At 35.3% G+C, this 24,544-nt stretch overlaps 1 protein-coding gene across 1 annotated transcript; it reads right to left on the reverse strand.

Moving 5' to 3' along the window:
• Positions 1 to 412: 412 nt before the first annotated feature.
• Positions 413 to 23,073, reverse strand: LOC149144161 (U-box domain-containing protein 35-like). The gene is made up of 8 exons (XM_089447795.1): positions 22,830 to 23,073; positions 22,492 to 22,613; positions 22,196 to 22,317; positions 7,525 to 7,733; positions 5,195 to 6,132; positions 2,357 to 2,455; positions 1,839 to 2,270; positions 413 to 1,597 (listed from the first exon to the last, which is right to left on the reverse strand). Exons 1-8 carry the CDS (start codon positions 22,996 to 22,998, stop codon positions 809 to 811), a joined length of 2,880 nt encoding a protein of 959 aa, XP_089303921.1. The 5' UTR covers positions 22,999 to 23,073; the 3' UTR covers positions 413 to 808.
• Between the last annotated feature and the right edge of the window lie 1,471 nt (positions 23,074 to 24,544).

The raw sequence follows: 24,544 nt of genomic DNA on the forward strand, positions 1-24,544 counted from the left end.
TTGAATCTTATGGTTAGTTTCACCACCTAAACTTCAACTAAAAATATCACTCAAGGGACTAATATTCTGTGGGCTAATTTTCCATAATCTTTCCAGAAAAATAGATTTGCCAATTTCCATTTTCTTCTAAAAATAATTGGCTCAGATTTTATCATATTAAATTATTTTATTTTTAAAATAACAAAAAACTTATAGAGATTATATATACAACTATTAAAATTTGAATATTTTAATGTAGATATCATTAAACATTTTATGGTTTTTATATAAAAGATTAATGAGATTTTCCAATATCTCTATTTAAATTTTAATTTCCATTCTTAAAATTTTCTTAAATAAAAATAAAATAAAAATTCCGTTCATGATCCAGTTTAGGATGTAAAAATTATTAAGTAATATATAAATACTCAACTTCGAATAATCATAATCACAATGTATATAAATACTCAACTTCGAAGGTCAATCAGAGTCTATATACACGAATGTAGTATGTACATACTGAATGTCGTATGTACATAAACTCTTTTCTCTTGGAAGTTCAGTAGTGTAGATGCGTAACACTGCCTACATATCTTTGATCAAAAGCCTTTTTACTATTCCTACCCACAGCAGGTCTCCTTCACCTTAACCAAACCTCACCTCATGAACATACAAATTTTTTAAAAAGGGGTCTGCAGTATGTACATAACTCTTTTCTCTGGGAAGATCAGTAGTGTAGATGCGTAACACTGCCTACATATCTTTGATCAAAGGCCTTTTTACTATTCCTGCCCACAGCAGGTCGCATTCACCTTAACCAAACCTCACCTCATGAACATACAAATTTTTTTAAAAGGGGTCTGCCCAGTACCAAGAGGGGTTGGGTTGTTGGTGGTGGAGAATTGCACATTACCTTGGCCCCTAAGTGAGCTTCAAAGTGGGCTTGTGCAACATCTTTCAATCTCTGAAGTTCTGGCAGCACAACTGTCCCCAAGTCCGGCCTGTCCTTGCGCCGCAATTCAGAACATTTCAATGCAAGTTTCGCTAGATTCAGGGCTTCCTTGACAGGCCAATCTTTTACACTTGGATCGAGAATTTTACTGAAAGTGCCCTTTTCAATAGCTATTTGAACAATATATGTAATGCCATCTGGTGGCTTGCCAGTCAACAATTGCAGAAGCAAAATTCCAAAAGAATAAAGATCAGATTTTGTTCCAAGTTTCCCAGTCCTTTGATATTCTGGATCAATGTAGCAGACTGTACCTGCAATTGACGTGGCTTTAATGCTGCATGAGACAGTTGGGGGAACAAGTCTGGCAAGACCCACATCGCCAATTTTGCTTACCATATTTTGATCCAGCAATATATTGGCAGGTTTTAGGTCTCGGTGAACAAAGGGCTCGGGCTTGCACGAGTGTAAGAAGAACAACCCAGAAGCCACTTCCCAGGCAATTCTAAAGCGCAGAAAACATGGAAGAGGTGGTGTCGCTCCCTTTCGAAGTAAACGATCCTCTAGACTGCCATTTGCCATGTACTCATACACTAAATATCCTGATTCTGGACTAGCTCCGAGCAGCAAAACGATGTGGGGATGACGTATGCGGCATAGGACTGCAACCTGAAACGGAAATCTTCAAAAATGAGCCTCACAACTTGACCAAATTAAATTTACATAAACCACTTAACAACATTCACCCCACTATTTTTTCCTGTAAATTTCCTATAATACAAGTGCATCAACACTATAATACAAGTGCATCAACATTCATGGCCGAGAAAATATCAGATTTGTATAATACATGCTTACAAAATTTGGAAGGAGTGTTTATGTCTCAGAGTATCAGTGATCAACTTCATACCTCTTGTTGGAACTGGATCCACCCTTTAATTGCATCCTGGTGAAGAACCTTGATTGCCACAGTTATATGGTCCAATACAGCTTTGTACACAGACCCATATCCTCCCTCACCTATCTTCATTGATTCCGACAAGAAACTTGTAGCTTTATCAATTTCTTCTACGGAATATTTTCTGTACCTTTCGTCCTTTGTTTCTAGAGCTAATTTCTTTGCCTTTTCGATGTCCCGTGAATTTCTTTTGGCCATTAATTCTACTTTTTTCCGCAGTTTCGCCTCAATATCTGCTATTTGTTTCGCTGCTTCTGCTTCCCGCACAGCTGCCTCACGCCTTGCCATCTCTTCTGCAGCTATGGCGATAGCGAGTTCTACTCTTTCCTTTGCCGTCTCCAGTTGCTTTGAGTCCTCAACTCTCTGAAGATGGAGTTCTTGAGCCTTCGATCACAACATAGGCTTTTCAGAATCACCCCACCAGAAACTCAAAATCAATGATGGAGGAACTATAATCGTAAATTCCTTACCTTCTTTTTGGCAGCAACCAACTCTTCGAATGCTGCACTGTAATCTGCACGAATACGGGCGAGTTCATGCTTCAAATCGTCTAGTTGTCTCTTAACAATCTGTACATATTGCGAAGTTTATAGTCAGTCCGTGGTAAAGAAAGGCCAAGTTAGACCTTGTGTTCAAGTCGCCCCAAACTACACAGTAAAAACAGAACAACAGAGCAGGGTTGAATACAAATGATGGTATAATTATGAATACATTACCCTAGCTTCATCTTAATTCCAAATTTGTTCGCTATGGAGCAGGATTAAAGAGAAATTAAGATTCAAACTCTTGGTGCCTAAAAGATATCAAAGGATATCATTGGGGATATATTACATTATTAGCCCGACCATGGTGGATTATGTGGCAAGGTGTGTGTTTGGTGCTAGAGACCTCTTCACTATACTGTGGTCTTGTGGATACTGTTTGAGCTCTTATACTTGTTGTTTGTGGTTTATCTTATACTTGTGGTTTGCGGTTTATTTTATTTTCCTGGTTAAGTTTTAGTTTGAAATATCAAGTCTTTTTATTAAGCTGAGCAGTGTAAGAGGGTTATTATTAGTGTACCTAGTTTTGTATGGGTGGGAGGATAAGTATTTGGTGTTAGGTTTTTTATTATATTAAAATTTAATAAATCTAATAAATTTTTAAATCTTATTATTATTTTGAGTCGGTGGTTAGTCTCATGTTTTCAGGAGAGCTATTAGTTTGTGTAAGTTATTTCTAATGAGGAGAGTGTGACAATTACTCCAACACCCCAGTCAAATGCAACTCAGGGAATCGAACCTAGGCCAAGACTCTGATACCATGTTGAGATTTTATGTTGCACCAAAATAAATTTCCAAACCCTTATCAATTACTTTGAGCAAACGGTTAGACTTACATTCCCAAAATAACTATAAATTCATATAATTGATTCTCAATAAAAGAATTATTGAAAATGATGGACAATTACTCTTACACTATAAATACATTGGTATCTTTTCCCGGTGATTGTTGAATTGGAACTAAACTGGTTTGCATCACAGGCTGGTCATCACAAAGACATTTGGAAAAAGTAAATTCTTGATTACTGTGAAGCATTTTATTGCTCATTTCTTATAGTTACTTGTTAGATACACTGTTTATGTACTTGGAAATTGAGAATCAAAGAATGTTCATTACTTTTCCTTTAAAGCAATGGAAACCTCGCTATAGTTGCCTAGAGACTTGAGTCCGGTGTGAACGGCGACTCTACCTACGTTTCCTAAGTGGTTGGCGGCTTGGAGCTCAACTCTGGTTTGCACCACAGGCTGGTCATCATAAAGACATTTGGAAAAGGTAAATTCTTCATTACTGTGAAGCATTTTATTACTCATATCGGCTAGTTACTTGTTACATGTATCTGTTTATGTATTTGGAAATTGAGAATGGAAGAATGTTCATTACTTTTCCTTTTTAAAAGCAATGAAACCCTCGCTAAAGTTGCCTAGAAAGTTGAGTCCAGCGTGAACAGGGAATACCTTATCTGGTCACGGTGATGCTGCACCTCCACAAATGGAGCCCCCAAACAAACCAGGACTGGGCAGCGTAGGGCTTTTTTGACTTTATGATACATAATTGTTTATAGGTGAGAATTTTTTTGAATTTGTGTTGTTTAAATTAGTTTTTTATTATATAAATAGATTCAACATTCTCAAAAAAAAAAAATTAGAATATTTTAATAGTGAAAAATTTACCGATCAAATTTGTGATTTCAATAAATCCCTACCCAATTTTAAACCACACCCACATAATTTCAACTCCCTCAACTGTAATTCCAGCTCTCTTCTGGTCAAAGTGTTATTTTTAAATTTTCTAAAAAAATATTGGACCGACTTATACCAAGTCGTAAATATGTCAGGGCAGCTTCAATTACTGTATTACACGTTTCCCTGGTAATATTGCTTCTGTAAAGAATAAGCATATACAGATACAGATAATGAACAATCGGCGGGAGATTATCTCCACATATCTTATTCTTACCTAGTTAAAATTGGCTCTAAATTTTGTAGAAACAATGTCGGAAGTCAGAATTTCATCTGTGTTGGGAATTTTGGTTAATTTAAAATAGTCAAGATCGTGGATGTGTGAAAAATATCAGAAAAGATGAAACGCTCAGGGTGAGACGGTTTTGAGGGTGAGAGTCAATTGTAAGGTTATACTGTTTTATGAAGTATTTAGGTTTTGATTAAGTTTTACATATAATTTTGGTGATAGTATATTGTAGTTGGACAGATTGTTTTCTCATCTATCCAATAGTATTAGCACTAGCCTTGGCGTAAGGTTAATCTAATTGAAAAAAAAAAACTTTGACTTGCAAAACACTCTCCTGTTTAAATCTCATGGAGAGGGTTGAAGATGCGAACTGATTGTGAGGTTACGATATTCCATGGAGTGTGCAGGCTTAAATGGTCTCCACACAATTCCGATAACAATATCCATTACTAGACAAATTATTCTTAATCCAACACTGAAATTAAGTTGAAGTTCAACTTAATTAAAAAAAAAACAAAAAAACAAAACCATTTAAGAAAACAAAACAAAAAAAATTCATAAAAGCCACTGCGAAAATCAGACAATTTGAACGACCCATATACAAATCCTGTCTCAGGCATATACTCACATTGACACACAGGGAATGTGGAATGGGCAAACAGCATGCATGTACAGAATTATGATGGCGAAAGATCTTTCAATTAATATATTTCATGCCTAGGTCGAATTTAAAGATCAATAGAATGAAAAAATATGTAGTTGTTCTAGAGTTCATGAAGAGTTGAAATGCCGCTCACCCCCGATGACGATGGACCCAAACCAGTCTTCACTTGAGCAGATTGCTCATCCAAGTCCTCGCCCAGTTTCAATGCATTCTGCTCGATGTTGAGAATGGCACGATCAAGAGGCCGCTTTTCAGAACTTTCTGCCGCCAATGGCAACCTACAATTGCCTGTTGGAGAAGCCTGCAATTCCATATTCTCTTCAGGAAATCCGCTTCCTTCTGAATTCTGAATAGCAAGAGAATGGAGTCCGTTACCCTCAAACACTCTTGGCGATAAACTGATCCGGGCATTTCCAGTTTCACTTGGATCTCCTATAGTTTGACCTTTAGTCGAAATTGTGATCGCTTCTATCTTTATGTCAAAAGATCTGGAATTCTGTTTATCAGGTTGGAAATCCATGCTTGATTGATCCTTAGAGATAATTTCATAATCATCGGAAATAACTTCATGTTTGGGAATAAATCTGTTGTTACCAGGATTTGGGACATCTGTCATTGATGGAACCTTTGAAATCTCTGCAGAACCCTCTAATCTTGTCTCTCTATCAGAATAGACTCGTGCGTCTGGATCCAACGTGCTTTGCGCTTGAGATCCCCCGTTGGCAATGCTTAAATTTCTTTTGAATTTAAATTCAGAAGCAGTTCTGAATGAACTAGTTCCAGTAGGCTTAGTTGGTGAATGTTCTGTCATTGATGGAACCTTTGAAATCACTGCAAAACCCTCTAATCTTGTCTCATTATCAGAATAGACTCGTGCGTCTGGATCCACCAGGCTTTGCGCTTGAGATTCCCCATTGGTAATGCTTAAATTTATCTTGAATTCAAATTCAGATGCAGTTCTGAATGATTTAGCTCCAGTAGGCGTAGTTGGTGAATGTCTTTTATCGGAGGAGGTTGGACTTTCACACATGTCAAACTTGCAAGACTGAAACATGGAATACTCGCTATCATCTGCATGAGTTTCCAAAAACCAGAATAGATATCTAACATGAGCCAAGAGATCAATTTTCTTCTAACGTAAATTTCATTAAAGTACATAATACCATGTATTTTTAAATGTAAAAAAAAATTTAAATATAAAAAGTTAATTTTTCATAATATATATTAAAAAAATAAAATATATATTATATATATTTATTTTACATTAAAATATTTTACATCACATATATGAAAGATCATACACATTAAAATGGTATTTTATTATTATATTTTAAATAAATGTCAATATTAATTCTTATTACAATATTTTATTAATAATTCATATTGAATATTTTTTATATACATTAAAATGTTTTATTTTAACAAAAAAATCTGAATAATAATGTTTTTGGGATTAATCACATTATTAAGATTTGGTCAATTTTTCAAACCAAGTAATGTGGTTCATCTTAGGACACCTGTATCAATATAAATTATATATATGAAGTTGATATCAAAATAAATTAGTTAACATAGATCTTCAAATAGTTTATTTAAATCAATATTTTAAAAAGTTTTGAAAAATATAAGATATAAACAGCTTCTCAGATATTTTTTGTTTCTATTCTTTTTTTTTTATTACAACTTACATTATTTTTCTATTTACAACATAATTTTAATTTTAATTTCTATTTTAAAGGGATAAGCACTGACAGACAAAGTTCACGTGCAAATTTTTTTTAGAGTGCAAAATACAATGTGTTATTTTTCATCATTTAAATTGTATTTTTGAATGCTAAATAAAATATATATAGGACCAAATAAAAATTTTAACTATAAAAACTATAAACATTTGTTTTACTTCTAATTACTTTACGGTATATTCATTTTTTTAATTATAGTGAACATTATTTTATATTTAGAACATAATTTTTATTTTTTATTTTTATCTTAAAAGGACACAGATGGACAAACAAATTTACACATCCCCTCGTTTTGGGCTGTAGAATGAATCTATAATCTCAATGAGCTTCTCGACTCAATAAAAATTTATGAAGGAAAAAGTTCAATATTAACTTAAAATATCTAATTGTTTAATAATATTTAATTATTCTCTGTGCCGAGTTTATATTAATTACAAATTTCAAAAATATTTACAAATTTCAAAAATATTTCCAAATTTAAAAATTACGAGAGAAATAGTTCAATCTCTCGTCACTTTACGGATTCCAGATATTCCCAATATAAAGTTGATGCCCATCTAATTTAACGAGTATTAATTTTCAAAACCAAAAGCTATGGTTGGAAATGCAGCCAGTTTACCATCTCATAATTTCAGACAAAACTTGAAATTTCAAACATTTGAAAAAACGCAACCGAAAGGCAAAGGAGCAGATTTCAAGAAAATCTGATGCAAACTATTACCTCTTCTTGGGCTTCTGTTTGATGTGGAGTCGCTGATATTCAAGAAACTGGTAATTCCACTGGCACCCACCTGGATGATTCTTCTCGATTCAGGTGTAGAAGCATCCGGTGTCACGCACAAGTATTTGTTTTTGGATACAAGATACAGAATACAATATGCCGGAGCAAATTTTACAACGGAGGCCGGTACATCTGACGACTTGATCCTCCTAATAAACAGATGTTTTCATAGGTATCAAACTAAATGTCCATCTCATCAATTTAAACAGATTTCGTTAACAGATTTTCATAATTCTAAAAGACTTGATAAAAAAATAAAGATTAACAAAACTTAAAAAATAGAGATTCTGATTTAATAATTAAGCTTTTAAAATATCGAACATTTAATTGTATTATAATTGAAATTTTGCTTATTTATATGTAAAAATTAAATTTATATTTATGATGTGTTTATTGCAAGCAAAAATATGGAAGAGATCAACACGTTAAAGGTTTAGTTTGTTAAAGGCTTAGTTTGTTAGGATGTTAAATACGAAGGATTTTAGAGCTGTAAAACAGATCTTCAGTATGGAAATATATAGAGAGGGAAAATGGAAAGCTCTAATTATAGTAGTAGAAGTATGTGGAGAAAATACTTGTAAATTTCGGTGAACAATGTCAATTCTGTTATCATTTTTTTAGCTTTTCATTTTAAGCTTTCTTCAGGTTTAAGCCCTAGTAATGATGAAGAAAAAGAGTATATGTCTCGTGTACCGCATGCAAATGCAATAGGAAACTTAATGTATGCAATGGTGTCTACAAGACTTGACTTTTCACATGCAGTTGTCAGCAGGTTCATGGCAAATCCAGGAAAAAAACATTAGCAAGCAGTGAAATGGGTGCTTCGGTATTTGAGAGGCACAAGTGACCATTGTATCATCTTTAGTGGTTGCGGTGATTCAGTGTGCGGATATGTTGATTCAGATTATGTTGGTGACTTGGACAAGAGGAGATCTATTACAAGATATGTATTCACTCTTGCAAGTGGAGCGATTAGTTGGATCTCAAAGCTTCATGAAACAATTGCTTTGTCCACTACTGAGGCAAAATATATAGCTATTTCACATGCCTGTAAAGAGGTAATATGATTGAAAGGTCTATTGGGTGAGCTTGGAAAGATGTAGGAGAAAGTGAATGCATTTTGTGACAACCATAGTGCTATTTCTTTGGCTATTGATCCAACTTATCACAACAAGACTAAATATATTGATCTAAAATACCATTTTGTAACGCAGGTGATTGATGGCAGCATAGTAGCTCTCAAAAAGGTCCAAACATAGGAGAATTGTGCAGGCATGTTCATGAAACCAGTTTTGGTAGAGAAGTTGTGATGGCGTTTGGCTTCTCTTGGATTGCAGAAAATATGATGAATGGGCATGGGCAAGGGATTAGGAAAATTGTTGTCAAGGTGAAGATTGTTAAGAATGGGAACAATTTAAAAGATTATGTAATGTATTTTTTATCTTAATCAGGCGATAGTATAACGATAGGAAGTTTTATAACAGTGCCTTCTTATTAAAATGTTGTTGCCCAAGAGGCTTATTGTATTGAAGAGTCATTGTTGACCTTGATTAATTAAGCATTCTGATCCCTTGCCCCATGGAGGTTTCCTTAACACATTCTCAAGTTTTTACACATAAATTCTATGTTTGTTTGTACGAATTCCATTTTTTGCTTATTTATGAATTTTTCTTTCTAATTTAATTATGTTCTCGGGATCAAAGATACCAACAACTATAACACCAAGAGTTTATTACATTTTTACTTACTAGTTTATAATTTGTCCTAAGCACAAAAAGGTATAATTGTGCATGCTAGCAGCCTCAAACATTACAAAGAGCTAGATAAAATTAAAACAATCTCATATTAAGTAAGAGGATGCAAGATACCTTTTCCAATTAGTTGGTCATCTAGGTCATTGGTTTGCATAGGTCCCTCTTGGATTGCAACAGAAGGTTGGGGGTCCTTTTCTATAAAAATAGGATTGGACTATGTTCCCATAGAACCGAGGAAGTCATCTTTTATTTCCATTCTGTCATCTTATCATTTTGAACCTAGGAAACCACATTTTCAACCCCAAACATTGCTTCAAAAACTATTGCAAATTTGTCATTTCACTAGTTGATTTTGTGGAGGATAATCTATTGTAGCGGGCTTTTTTTCTCAATAACTTAGGCATTAAAAGCCTTGATCAACCAATAAATTTTAGTGATCCAAAAAGAACTTAATATATTGTTTTCTTGAGAATCCAACGTCTTGTACCTAGCCTTCAATCTCATCTAAAATTTGTTCATTTGGGAATTTTCGCCTCTTCCCTCTAATGGTTTCTTCCATCTCATTTATTTCTTCCTTAATTGGTTCAAGGAATTTGGTATGGTAGAAATTTATTAAAATTTGGCAGCTCAGGGATGAATTTCTCCTAGAAGAAATCATATCTTTCAGTTTTGTTTGAACCACCTATTATAAAATTTCATTTATGACAATTTTAATATGGCTTTCCAAAAATAGTAAGTCACCTCTCAATTTGGAAATGACTTTCCAAAAATAGAAACATATGTCTAAATAATCAAGAATGGTCTCAACATATGGAATCCACTTTAAAATCAAATCAATCATGATTATACAAGTCAAGAATTAATATTTTATCCTTACTTGTATTATTATTAATTATGATACTATTATTTATAAAAAAGTCTAAAGTCATTCACCTTTAATGGATTAATAAAAATGAATTCTCAATAGTCTCATGGAATAAGTCAATTAGATTCAGAATCTCTTACTTGGCAAATCGAACATTTCTCTTAGAATAAAATAGTAACTCCTCACTTAAAAGAATGTGTTAAAATTGGCAACTATGGTTGAATTCCACCTTGGGACAGCTCATATGATGAAGATGATTATTGCATTGGATGCATCTTTTAAAGAGGTCCAAGTTTGATATAAAGATCATCTCATTCGGACAAGCAGAAGTGTGATTTTGAATTTATTCTCTCACATGTACAAATTGTTCAGGTCGACCTCAGCTTAATGTAGGCTCAAAAAGCCCAATAGATGTGTCTCTTCACCAACAATAAAGTGTATAAATAGAAGAGACCTCTCTCCTCATTTGGACATCATTCACTCAACCATTCTTCTCTCTCTTCAACAGATTGGTTCACATATCTTGAGGATCTCCTCTTTCTCTCTCACACGTGTGGCTAGAAGGACTGTTTTTTCTGGGCTGAAACAGAACCAAAAATTGCAGACTGTTGACCAGCATTGACCAGTGCTGACCACTAGTGATTTGACCAAATTTCACTGTGTTTTTGGAGGTAGAATTTCGCTCTCTTGAGGCCACATTGATTGGCATGAAAAACGAGGTGTTTGGCACTATTTGACCAAAGTTGACTACTGGGTTTTATCGCAAGTCTAGTTGTTGTTTGACCGAGTTTGACCAGTGTTTGTGGCACTGTTTTGAGTTGACTTTGACCCTTGATGGAGGTTGAATTGATCTTCCTTTGACCGAGCTTCAAAGGAGGTGTTTTGTTGTTGATTTGACCAACATTGACTTTCTGGTTAGGGCTGAAGTTTGACTACAGTTAACTGCAAAATTTGAAAGGTTTGATTTGACTTTGTATTGGGCTAGTCTATTTGAATTTTGTACTCTCTCTCTCTGCTAAACTATTGAATAATAATAATAATATTTGATCAAAGGGTTTTCCGCACATAGGGGATTCCTTGGCATCCACCAAATCCGGTGGCATCTTGTCTTGGCTTGTCTTCTGCATATGTTTTTATGTTTTATCTGCATTTATTGTCATTGTGATTAATGGTTGATGTGATTGCTACTAAAAATTGTTATTAGGTTGCTAAAGAACATTGAAGTAAATTGTGTTAAGCATATAACATACCATTGTCATCTAAAATTAACATGGAATCAGAGCTCAGGTGAAGACAAAGCCCAAGCAAGAGTGAGGAAAGAAATCACTAAGGGGAGTTGTTGGATAAGAATTTGGAGTTTACTTCAATGACGACTACATCTTACTTCAAATCCGAGGACAATCTTAAGGACAAATCTAACTATCATCCATGGAAGATGTCTCTGGATTTGACTTTGGAAGAAAATGATGCTATGGACTATGTCAAAGGAAGAGTAGCGGAGCCTCCTTCAAATGCACCTGTTGCTGTAAAAACAAAGTATAAGAAATGTGACGTCAAAACTAAGAAAATGATCGTTGATTCTATTCACAAGCCTTTGGTTACCTATATTTCTGATTTGGAAACATCTAAGGAGATGTATGTCAAACTGGTTGGGATGTTCAAAGTAAATAATGCAAATTAAGTTCTATGTCTCGAGAACAAGTTGAAAGACATCAAGATGGATAGAGGAGAATCCATTCAATCCTACTTAAAGAGGATTACCGAAATCAAGAATGATCTCCTATTTATTGTAGAAGTTGTTGGTGACAGGGAGGTCACTCTTATTGCACTTGGAGGCCTTACAAGATAATGGGATTTGTTTAACACTACCATCCTCAACATTGGCAGGATTCTGAGATTTGATGAATTATTGGCTAGATGCACTCAAGAAGAAATCAGGATGATGGAAAGAGATAAACCCTCAAACGGAAATAATCCTACTGCTTTCTTTGCTCATGCTAAAAGAAAGAACAATGTTGGTCCAAGAAGACAAGGTCAAGGGTTTAAGTCGAGATTCAAAGAAGGAAGAAAAGGAAAATGCTTCAATTGCAACAAGTTTGGCCACTTTGCTAGAGAGTGTCCTCACAAGAAGGATACTCCAAGGGATGATGACAACAACAACTACAAAAGCAATGGCAATAAAAGGAACAACAAGTTCAACAACAAAGGAAAGAAGAATGCTCCCGCTGCTCGAAATGGAAATGGTCGTCCTCCCAAAAGGTCGAGAAACTCTAGATATGAAGAAACTAATGGTGTAGATAAGCAAAAACAATTTTATCTTATTTTTGCCCTCACCACCGCCTCTCCTCCGGATACCTTGGATCACTGGTTGATTAATAGTGGTGCCTCAAGGTACTTCACTAGGTACAAGGAGGCCCTCTCAAACTTGGTTGGAAATAAGACAAATATAGAGATCATACTTGGGGATAATGCCACCTATCCCGTGAAAGGAATTGTGACTGTCTCTCTTCACTTAAATCAAGGTCAAACCCTTCATTTACAAGAGGTGTTGTATGTACCTGATCTAAAAAAGAACATGGTCTCTATCTCTGCGATGGAAGATAAAGGTTTCAAGGTGACATTCGTTGATGGGAAGGTACGTGTTCGGCAATGTAACCTGAAAGATGCATTTACACTTGGATTTAGGGTTGAAGGTCTCTATCAGGTTGGAGGAAGTCCTTTGGGAGCAATGACTTGCAATACTTCTCTTCAATCCGAATTATGGCACCGAAGATTTGCGCACCTTCATTACAAAGCCTTACCCGATGTAAGGAAGATGGTCATTGGTATGCCTGAATTCAACATAGATCATGAAGGAGTTTTCCAGGGTTGTGCAGCTAGAATACATACAAGGGGGCCAATCCCCTCAAGTGAAAGCAAACTATCGATATTCTTCAATTGGGCCATTTTGATCTATCAGGTATGTTGGTCGTAACATCTTTGGGAGGATACTTGTATTATGCAATTTGTGTGGATGACTTCTCTCGCAAAACATAGATCTATTTCTTAAAGAAGAAGGACGAAGTATTCAAATGGTTTTTTTCTTTCAAAGCCTTGGTCAAGAATCAAACAAGGAAGAAGATCAAAATATTGAGGGCCGATAATGGAACTGAATGAGTAAAATGAATTCAATGACTATCGTAGAGAAGATGACATTAAGAGGGAGCCCACTACTGCATATACTCCTGAGCAAAATGTTGTTGCTAAAAGGAAGAATTGAACTATCATAGAAGCCACCCGTGCCATGCTTCATGACCAAGGCCTACCGAAGTTCTTATGGGGAGAAGTTGCCAACATCGTAGTGTATGTTCAAAATAGATGCCTGCATCAAGCATTGGACTTCAAGACACTCGAAGAAGTTTTCACCGATGAGAAACTTGATGTTGCTCATTTTAGAATTTTTGGTTGCCCCGTATATTTTCATGTGTTGAAGGAGAAAAGAAACAAGCTAGATGCATCTGGGAAGAAAGCAACGTTTGTGGGCTACAGTGAAAATTCAAAGGCATATAGAATTTGTGTTTGGTCAAAGAGAAGTGGAAATAAGTCATGATGTCACTTTCGATGAACATTTTGCCCTTGGAAAAGTCTGAGATCTTTCTATCCCTAGGAAGGACAATGATGATGATGCAGGAAATCAGGATGAATCTCCGACAAATGATCTGATGCCCAATGTTGAAGGCCTGATGGATCCCATTGATCCACCTCCTGGTGAGCCCTCTACTTCAAGAAAAAGACCTTTGTGAAAGCGAGAAGCCGAATAGGTACCAAGGGTACTTCGCTGCTATGAGTACCATAGTTCAATCTGAGCCATGTACATTCGAAGAAGCCGTGAAGCACCAAGTTTGGGAGGATGCGATGAACGAGGAATATGAGTCAATCATGAAGAATGATGTCTAAGATGTGGTTCCTAGACCCAAGGACAAGTCAGTGGTCACTTCAAAATGGATTTACAAAATCAAACATGGAGTTGATGGGAGTGTTGAAAAGTTCAAGGCCAGGTTTGTTGCTCGAACCTTCTCTCAAAAGGAAGGAGTGGACTACGATAAGATATTTGCAACGATTGCCCTATATACCACTATCCATTCGATCATAGCCCTTTTTGCCTCTCAAGGATGGAGCTTACACCAAATGGATGTCAAAACTACCTTCTTGCATGGCTCGCTTAAGGAGGAAGTCTATGTAGAACAACCTGAGGGGTTCGAAGTTCAAGATCGTAAGACATGTTGAAGAATCTAGGGCAATGGGGTATAATAGGATTCTTCTAGACTTGATAACAATTTGTGAAGCTCTTTTACAATTTATCTTGTTAGCTTAATCTTCTTCTTATTATTATTAATGCATGTGTGTTTACTTCATCAAACTGCTACCAAAAACATAATAACGAGAACACAAGATGTTGGCTCTCTGTCAGGGCAAAACCTCTCTCTCTTAGAGAGGAAAACCCTTTCGTAAGTTTCTCTTATTGAAGCTTCTTATTGATCAATGCCAAACCCTAGACCCTTGACAAGAATATCCTCCAAGCACAAGTCAAGTCCTTCCTCCTTCCTGCACTTCGTTCCCCGGCACTTCGTCCTCCTTCTTTCGGCACTTTGTTCTTCTTACAACTGTTGATAGTCCTTGTTGCACTTGCTCTAGAAGAGATACTTATCCTTGATCTTTAGTGAGACCCTTTACTTGTGATGATCCCTTCCTTCTTCTTGACCAATCAAGCTCCTTCTTCAACGTGTAGTTGTAAACTTGATATGACTATCCTGCAGCCCTAAATTCTCACACGTGTGGGAAGTTTCCTTGAGTATTTAGTTCCTTTCTTCTTCGATTGAGAGAGTGTCTTCTTCATTCTAGTGGGAGGCCTTATAGGCCTAAGTTACATTGCTATTGTTATGACCGTAGAGATGCCTCATTTTCTCGCATCTGTGACTGTGTTTTACCCTAGAAACAATCCTCCAACCTTTTTTGATGACTTCTCCTTCTTCGCTACATTAGAGGCTCCTTATACTCATCCCTTTTCACCCTTTTCTCAGTCTTCCTTGCTCGCTGATTTCAAAGGTGGATTGCTTGTCGTTTGAGGGAGTGGACAGCCTCTATATATAGAGGATTGTCCCTCCTTTAGGCCGACTTGAGGCCAACATGATGACTGTAGGCCAACTTGAGTTTCCTTCATCATTTTTGCTCCTTTGATGATGTCGTTGCATGGAGAGGACTTGTCTTTGCTTGGAGGGATATTCTTTGACTCTTACACAAATATGTACATGGTGTAACATGCCCTTAAGGGTCTTCAAACTTTCTTTTGACTCTTTGACTTACCTATAACACTTTATCATGTGCTAGACCTATTTCAATGAGCAAGAAACTCATTGATAAGTATAACAAAAATAATATTTATTTTCTTGAATAAATACAAATATCAAAAGTACATTTATGAAGACCGAACCTAGTTACACTTTCTTAAACAAGACACATGTATGCATGTTGAAGAAAGCCCTCTATGGGTTGATGCAAGCCCCTAGGGCTTGGTACGAGAGGATAGATAGTTATCTTATGAAGCTAGGTTTTACAAGGAGTGAAGTTGACATAAACCTATACTTCAAGGTTGAAAAGGACATGCCTCCCATTCTAGTCCTTTATGTGGATGATCTCTTTCTAACAAGTGATGACGCTCTCATTCACTAATACAAGACGGAGTTGGCTTCCGAATTCGAAATGAAGGACCTAGGACTGATGCACTGCTTCCTAGGGAGGGATTTGGCTTCCGAATTCGAGATGAAGGACCTAGGACTAATGCACTGCTTCCTAGGGCTGGAGGTCTAGCAAAATCCAGGTGATATTTTCCTTTGTCAAGGAAAATACATTTTGAAGCTACTTGAGAGATGTGGGATGGTCGATTGCAAGTTCGTGTCTACTCCAATGGAACTCAACTTCAAGAAGAATGTGGAAATGATGTTGGGCCCGAATTAGCAAACCCTTCCGAGTATCGACAACTTGTGGGGGCCCTAATGTTCTTGGTAAACTCTCGTCCTGACATATGCTTCTTTGTGAACATGTTGAGTCAATTTGCGGCTGACCCTCATCACATTCATTGGATTGCTGCTAAGAATCTCTTGAGATATCTCCAGGGAACAATCCATTATGGACTGAGATACACTACTGGGAATTTGAGGTGACATGGATATACTGATGTTGACTAGGCTAGCAGTGTGGTGGATCATAAGAGCACGTCTGGGTGTTGCTTATCTTTGGCGTCTGCTTTAATATCTTGGATGAGCAGGAAGTAGAAATCGGTTGCTTTAAGCATTGTCGAGGCCGAATACATTGTTGTGAGTATGGCATGTTGTGAAGTTGTTTGGTTGAGGAAGCTCTTCAGTGAGTTATTTGAGCACGTGTTGGATACCACCATGATCTTCTGCGACAACCAAAGTGGGATTCACCTTTCAGAGAATCCCGTATTCCATGACTGCTCCAAGCACATTGATATCAGGTACCACTTTATCCGGGATATGGTACAACGGGGAGCAATAAGGCTCCAACACATCATAACGGATGAGCAGGTCGCAAACATTCTCACAAAGCCCTTAGGGAAGGTCAAATTCTTAACCTTCCGAGAGAGACTTGGAGTCGTGGAAAGACCCTCTTATGAGGGTCCCGCATGAGTTGGACATTGAGCTCTGGGAGCTCCTAGGGGCTTGGGGTACTTCTTGGAGCTATGAGCAACCATAGGGTGAGTGATTCACCTTCCCCTGTGATACCCCATGATGATTGACATGTGTGTAGGGTGAGTGCTTCACCTCCTCCTACGATTGCAGACACATGTATGTAGGATGAATGGTTCACCTTCCCCTATGATTCACATATGCATAGGATGAGTGGTTCATCTTCTCCTATGGCATATGAGCAGGAAGAGTGGTTCACCTTCTCCTGCTAATGCCCCAGCATACATCCTACCTATGGAGTCCGGAACTCATGGGAAGTACCTATCATCTGGCCAATGAGTTGGGAAAAGTGGTTAGGGACCATAGCACTACCGACGGACGCATCGTGTATTGTCGTACTCCCTATGACTAGGGTGCATAGTGTTCAACAACTTGATATTGGATCAAGGACTAACTTGTGTCGGTGGAGTGTTAAGGTCTTGTGACTCACTCTTGATCACTTCTTCTTCATTATTACTTCATGGTTCAACAAAGCAGAGATGACAGAGATGGTACATGACGACAAGATGGCATGATGATGACAGATGAATTGGCAGGTGGAATTCTCCCTAGTTGAGAGGGGGTGTTAAAATTGGCAACAAGGGCCAAACTCCACATTGGGACAACTCATATGATGGAGATGATTATTGCATTGGATTCCTCTTTTCGAGAGGTCCAAGTTTGATATAAAGATCATCTCATTCAAGTCAGTTGGATTTATTCTCTCACATGTACAAATTGTTCAAATCGGCCTCAGCGTAATGGAGGCTCAAGAAGCCCAATAGATGTGTCTCTTCACCCACAACAAAGTGTATAAATAGAAGAGACCTCTCTCCTCAGTTGCACATCATTCACTCAGCGATTCTTCTCTCCCTCACTAATTCAATGTATGGAAAAGGCGTAACTCCTCCTCATTAAGTGCACTTGTAACTCCCTCACTCAATTCGATTTGTAACTCTCACCAATATTCTTTCATGTCGAAGTGTAACTCTCTCTCTCCCTAATTCGAATTGCAACTCCTCGAGACAAGTGTACCTCTCTCTATTCTTGGGATGAGTTACACTTCTCCTCAAGTAACTCCTCCCTCATGAAACTCGATTTTCCTATTGTTGGCTCAAAGCATGAATTCATTTTGTAACTCTTCTCCTTTTTCATCTATTTAAGCAAGAGCAAGTGAGAGTTGAGAGAAGCATGTTCATTGTGAAGAAGGAGAGCAAGTATTGAGTGTATGCAAGAGAAGCGTGAGAACAAGTGAAGAGCAAGAGCAAGGGAAGAGATAGAGCAAATGTGAAGGACAAGATCTGATCTTCAGGCAAAAAGAGCAAGAGCACTTCAGCAGCAAGTTGATCAAACATTGGTGACTTTATTCATTCTCTCTCTCTCTCTCTCTCTCTCTCTCTGTGGAACAATTAAAGAACTTTAATAAAAGAATAATCATTCGGGTTTTCCCCCTTGAGGGGTTTTTCCCCGATCACTGGACCTAAATCCCAGTGTCTCATATTTGTGCTTGGTTGTCTTCATATTATCCTTAAATTTATGTTTTATCTACAATTACTGATCTGAAAAGTTTTGAAGAAGAAATTCGCATTCTAAGTAATTGTAACAACATAGAATATTTAGTTTTCTGCAAAGTACTTTCAAGTCCCAACATAGAACATTCATCTTTTTGCAAAGTACATTCAGTTTTCTACACCTCATCTAAGATCAATAAATCATTTCAAGCAACCTCCAATCCTAAGTCTAAGCAGCACCCTTCCTCTCCTCCTCTAGGCCAGGTCTCTCTCCCCTACATAAAAGGTACCATAGATCTCATAGCTAAGATCTTATCAAAAAAAAATATAAAAAATATTTTCAAACCCCATAAAGCCCTTAAGCAAATATTTTGGTCAACCAAAGATAAGTCTAACCCCATGCTAAATCAAAGGGTTTACCAAATTCCTTATTTTTGTGGGAAGACTTATGTTGGCTAGACTAATCATCCTTTCAAAGCCCTCCTTAAAGAGCATATAGTTGATACCAACCATCCCTAGCTATCAAATTTGGCCATAGTTGAGCACTCTTTTAATTTTGAACGCCTCATTCGCTTTGACCAATCCAAAATCCTTGCCTTCATCCCTTTTTATAATTCTCGAATCATAAGAGAAGCTCTTGAGACCAAGAAACACCCAAACAACTTCAACAGGGAAGACGAATATAAGCTCAACCAATCCTGGAAGTCAATTATCCATCAACTCGCTCATTAATTCATTTCCTCTCCCCTCGCTCTTTTTCCTTTTCTTTCCTTACCTCTTTTTTACTCTTTCCTCTGGTATTCTTGGCATCCCTTATTCTAGTTTTAATCTAAAATGGTTTGGCACCATCCTCCACATCCACTTACTATTTCTCCCTCATATATTTATATAATCTAATTTCTAGATTCCCCTAACCTTGTTACCTATTAACTTTCTCCTTTCTTCCCTTCCCCCTTCCATCCTTTTTTTCTTGTTTTATTCTCATTTAGATTCAGCGGTTTAATTCCCCCCTCTTCCTAACTTTTTGTTAATCGTTTTACCCTTTAAATAATTTTTGGGTTTGGGTCCTCTACCCCCTTCTGACTCTCTATAACCTCACTCCCCTTTTATTTATTTATTTAATTAATTTGTATTTAATTTATTTATTTAGTTTTTATATATTCCCCAATTCTTCTCTCAATCTTTATTATTTTAATCTTTCAATAGTTATCCAAGTTATTTTATTATTATCGTTACTTAAGTTAATTATTATTATTCTTCAATAACTTCTTCTTTGATTAAATTAATTTAATATTATAGCTTCAACTACTACTTTGAATTATATTCTACTTAACACTCATTTTATATCACTTTGCATTCTAGTTCCTAATAATTGGTGGAATGTCCACCCAAAAGTCAGACAAATTACAAAATCCATTACACAAGTTATTTCAAAAATCTATTCAACAAAGTAAAATTATATCATGAAACATTTGTTATCAAATAAAATAAAAATTTATCCTATATCATCATAAAATAAAAGTAATACAGTGAAATACATATAATGATATACTTAAAAATATCAAAATAACAACTGACCATCATTTACAAATTCCAACCTTGAAATTTGCAAATCTATTTGGTTTTGCTATGCATAATATATATCTTCCCCAAAGTATACCCAAGTTTGTGTCATGGCACGCTGAATAATATTTCTTACAAATATATACATCCTAGACTCTTACCTAAAGTGTACATGAGTTTGTGTGAAAATTTATCATTTCATCATTATTCATTACATCATAAAAGAAAAGACATATAGTTAGTTGCATCAGATGATATGCTTAAAATCGTCAAAATAACAAGCGCCTCTTGTTTTGCAAGTTTCAACACTGGGACTTGCTAGTCTATTTGGTTTGCTATGCCTAATATATATATTCGATAAAGTTTACACAGGTTTGTATCATGGCACGCTCAATAATATTTCTTTAAAATATATAACGGCACAGATCTTTCCTAAAGTCTACACTAGTTTGTGTCATTGCATACTCAACGATGTGTCCTAAAATATATACCATCTAATGTCAAATACCTCACATATTGGAATATTATATTTAATACAACTCTAATGATGGATGATCCTTGTGGAGGTCTTTACCCTGATGGGTTGGGGGTGGCTCCAAGGAGAAAAAGAGTTTTGTTTATAATAATGGTGTAAAATTGTTGGATTCATTTGACTTTGCTTTTGCGTTGACTATGCTTGAAGTTTAAAGACTAAATTCATCTTAATTTGGATCTAGTACCCCTATAAATATTATAACAAAATTTATATATAAAGTTTTTTGAATTTAAAATCCACGGATATAAATATATAGCAGTCTGAACATATTATATTTTGGACATATTATATTTTGAATTTTTTTAGTCAATCTTTTACACTCATTTTTGTCCAAAATCTAATTCCAAATTACAAATTGTTAAAATAAATCTAATTCCAAATTACAAATTGTTAAAATTTTAGAATTCAACTGTTAAAATTACATAATCTAAATATGATGAAGTTAGGTTAAACATAATCCAATTTTTTTAATAAAAATATAAATTTATTAACAAAAAATTGTAATTTCAGCAATTCTTGTATAAGAGCATGTAAGCTTCCAAAGTCCATAATCATAATAATGCTACTTTTAGAGGTCATTGTTGTGTCAGTGGTTTGAGGATTGTGTCCAATGTTTTAGTGGACACTCTACCCATTCTCGAAGACCAAATGAAACAAAATGTTTAAAAAGAGTGAAAAAAAAAGATTTATATAGATGCAGAAAAAGAAACACGAGACGAACATTAAAATTCAAAAGTTAAAGATCAAAATAAAAGTTAGAAATTCAAAGATCAAAGAGACGGTGAGATGCAGAGAAAATAACATTAGAGAAACATTATAATTCAAAAGTTAAAAGTCAAAGTAAATGTTAGAATTTCAAAGATCAAAAAGACTGAGATGCAGAGAAAAGAACATTAGAATTCAAAAGTAATGTTAGAAATTCAAAGGTCAAAGAGACTGTTAAAAGTCCAGAGAAATGTTAAAAATTCAAAGGTCAAAGAGACGGTTGGAAAAATTTTAGAAAAAAATAAAAATAAAATAAACCAAATAGGTTTAAAATATTAATATTTTTAGTAATATTAATATTAAAATTGATATTAATTTGAGAAATCAGGGAAAGAACTAAAAAGAATCGAACCATTTTTTCCTAATTAATCTGTCTTGAGAATGAGTAGAGTTTCCATCCAAAATGTTAATCTGCTTCTTATAATCTCAATCTTGAGAAATAGGTTTAAAATATTAATATTTTTAGTAATATTAATATTAAAATTGATATTAATTTGAGAAATCAGGGAAAGAACTAAAAAGAATCCAATCATTTTTTCCTAATTAATCTGTCTGGAGAATGAGTAGAGTTTCCACCCAAAATGTTAATCTGCTTCTTATAATCTTAATCTTGAGAACACCCAAAATGTTAATCTGCTTCTTATAATCTTAATCTTGAAAATGAGTAGAGTTTCCACCCAAAATGTTAGACAGAATCTTTCTCCTAATATCACTACGTAGTGATTCTTGTACAGGAAAATTCAACAGAATTCCAACGTTTAGACTTCTTCATAAATATTCCATATATAAAACCTCTCTGTGCTTCCAAAGTACTCAGTACAGAACTGTTTTAATCTTTCTCATTTATTTAGTACAGGGTTTTCAAAATATTCGAATGAAACCATTGATGTTACCTTGGGAATGAACTGCGAGAGGGCGACCCCATTACAAGCTTAGATACGCCAAACACTGAAATAGATTTCACTATTGCCTCCGGCACATTGAACTCTTCAAAAACCATACTTTCCAATTGCACCTGACCTCCAACAAATAACAAACAATAAGTACACAAAAGGTCTGGCACATTGAAATTTTCTAAAACCCTACTTTCCATTTGCACCTGACCTCCAACAAATAACAAACAATAAGTACCCAAAAGGATCAATCAATCAGACGCCTGCCTTATAGAAATCTACTCTGCAAAAATTACCTGTTTACTCTCACAGAGCTCCCGATACTGACTCAACATCTTCTCGGTCTCAATTTCCACATATTTCCTGTAAGCATCTACAACTTCGTTGCTGACATGTGCGATTGGAATATAGTTCCCCACTGCAACAGATCAAGAAACGTTAAACCCTAAAAACAATTTGAGAGAACAAGAAAATGAAGAATAGGGTAAGGGGATTTAAAAAACCTTAAACCCTAAAAACAATTTGAGAGAACAAGAAAATGAAGAATAGGTTGAGGGGATTTAAGAAACCTTAAATCCTAAAAACAATTTGAGAGAACAAGAAAATGAACAATAGGGTGAGAGGATTTATTTACTTGGACTGGGAACTGCACGAATTGGGGTTCGAATATGTATGAGGGTAATGGTCTGTCCTGGAGAGACCAGTTTATGCAGAGCCCATGCGAACGCGCGCAGGCTTTTGGAGCCACGGTTAACAGCAACAGCAACAGATTCATGACTGGCTACAGGGGATGAGTCGCCCATTACAGTAATCGTATTGATTACAGCAATTCACTCTGCCCTTTAATTCTGGCCCATCGAAAATGAGCTCATAATAATGCCACCGATAATAAAGATATAAGTGTGTTTTCATGCGGGGGGCAGGGACCGATTAAAAATTCGAGCATATTCGCATCTTGTTTCTTTGTAAGGGGGTGCACCCGATGGTGACCCCCGTTGAAATTTAGCGTTCCCCTGACATCGTCAAGGCGTGGCGGAGGATCCATAAGATCCGAATTTTCTGGTCATTTTCTTAAAATTGTATTAAAATCACAACCTGCCCCACTTCCATGGAAATATCTGATGCTATACTGTGGCTGGGGCCCTTATAAATCCGGTCGTCGTGGTAAGACAAGCCGGAAAAAACAAATTTAATGACGTTGAGCGTGGATATTCTGAAACAAAACAAAATTGGGAGTTTGTCCTTAAATCTATATCTAATTAAAATAATGCTGAGTTTAAATAAATAAATAATATCGAAGTGGGTAAAATGTTATTTAAATAAAAATAGTGTGTTTTTTGGTTTAATTTTTTAAATTTGACATGAATTTATTAAAATCACAAGTTTGATGGGTAATTTTGTACAATAAAAGTACCCTATGGATTTTTCGGGATGTTCAATCTAGAATACATGAGTAATTTTTGTACAATAAAAATACCCTAGAGATTTTTCCGGATGCTCAATCTATAATACATTAAAAAACCAATTTAAAAATACAAATCAAAATTACACCCCAAATTTTTATGCTAAATAATCCAAAAAAATCACAATAAAAACAACTCCAAATTTTACTTTAAAAAAAATTGATCTCAAATTCATAAATAGATAATATTGAAGTTTCTTGGAAATTTTAAACATAAAATTTAAAGGTGAAAAAAATTGATTCCCAAATTCATGTTGCATGTCCACATTCAAAAGTCAAAATTGGGGTGAGTACGCTTTGTTTGAATTGGCTTTTGAGAATTTGATTTGTAGAGTGTTTTAATAAATTTAAATAAGGTTGGCCTTAATCAAGTTGAATTTTAATATTCATAAAATTTAATTTTAATTGAATTTGGAATTCCTTCTTGATAAAATATTGAATTGATTTATTTTAATTTATTTTTTTCATTTAAAAATTAATATTTAATTTATTTATTAAATTTTATTATCAAATTAAAAACTTATAAATAAATTTTATAATCAAATTAAAAACTTAGTATAGGCACATATTTAATTTTATAATCATATGGTAAATATTTATTATTTTTTTCCATCATAATAATTTAAAGAAAATAACAAAACATTTTTTCTTATACTAACCTATGAACATAGTTTTATATTATTATAAATGGTAAACCTTATCTATATGGCTGGGAATTATTGAACATAGTTTTATATTATTATAAATGGTAAACATAATTTATGTGGATGGGATGGGAATTATTGTGGCATCGTGTAAATTCCACATTTATGATGATATCTTTAAAGTCTTAAATATGGAGAATAATGAGAACATTGTGTGGATGGGATGGGAATTATTGTGGCATC

This window comes from Pinus tabuliformis, chromosome X, assembly GCF_031772625.1.
Source record: "Pinus tabuliformis cultivar Carrire ecotype Pingquan chromosome X, CPIR1, whole genome shotgun sequence".
NCBI classification, from domain to species: Eukaryota; Viridiplantae; Streptophyta; class Pinopsida; order Pinales; family Pinaceae; genus Pinus; species Pinus tabuliformis.

Bases quoted from the DNA above. Each gene is read 5' to 3' on its own strand.
- LOC149144161 (XM_089447795.1), bottom strand. From the start codon at position 22,998: ATGGGCGACTCATCCCCTGTAGCCAGTCATGAATCTGTTGCTGTTGCT. The intron at 22,614-22,829 runs GTAAATAAATCC...GATCTGTTGCAG, and splicing joins TCGTGCAGTTCCCAGTCCAA to TGGGGAACTATATTCCAATC. The intron at 2,456-5,194 runs GTGAGCGGCATT...CAATATGTACAG, and splicing joins TGGGTCCATCGTCATCGGGG to ATTGTTAAGAGACAACTAGA.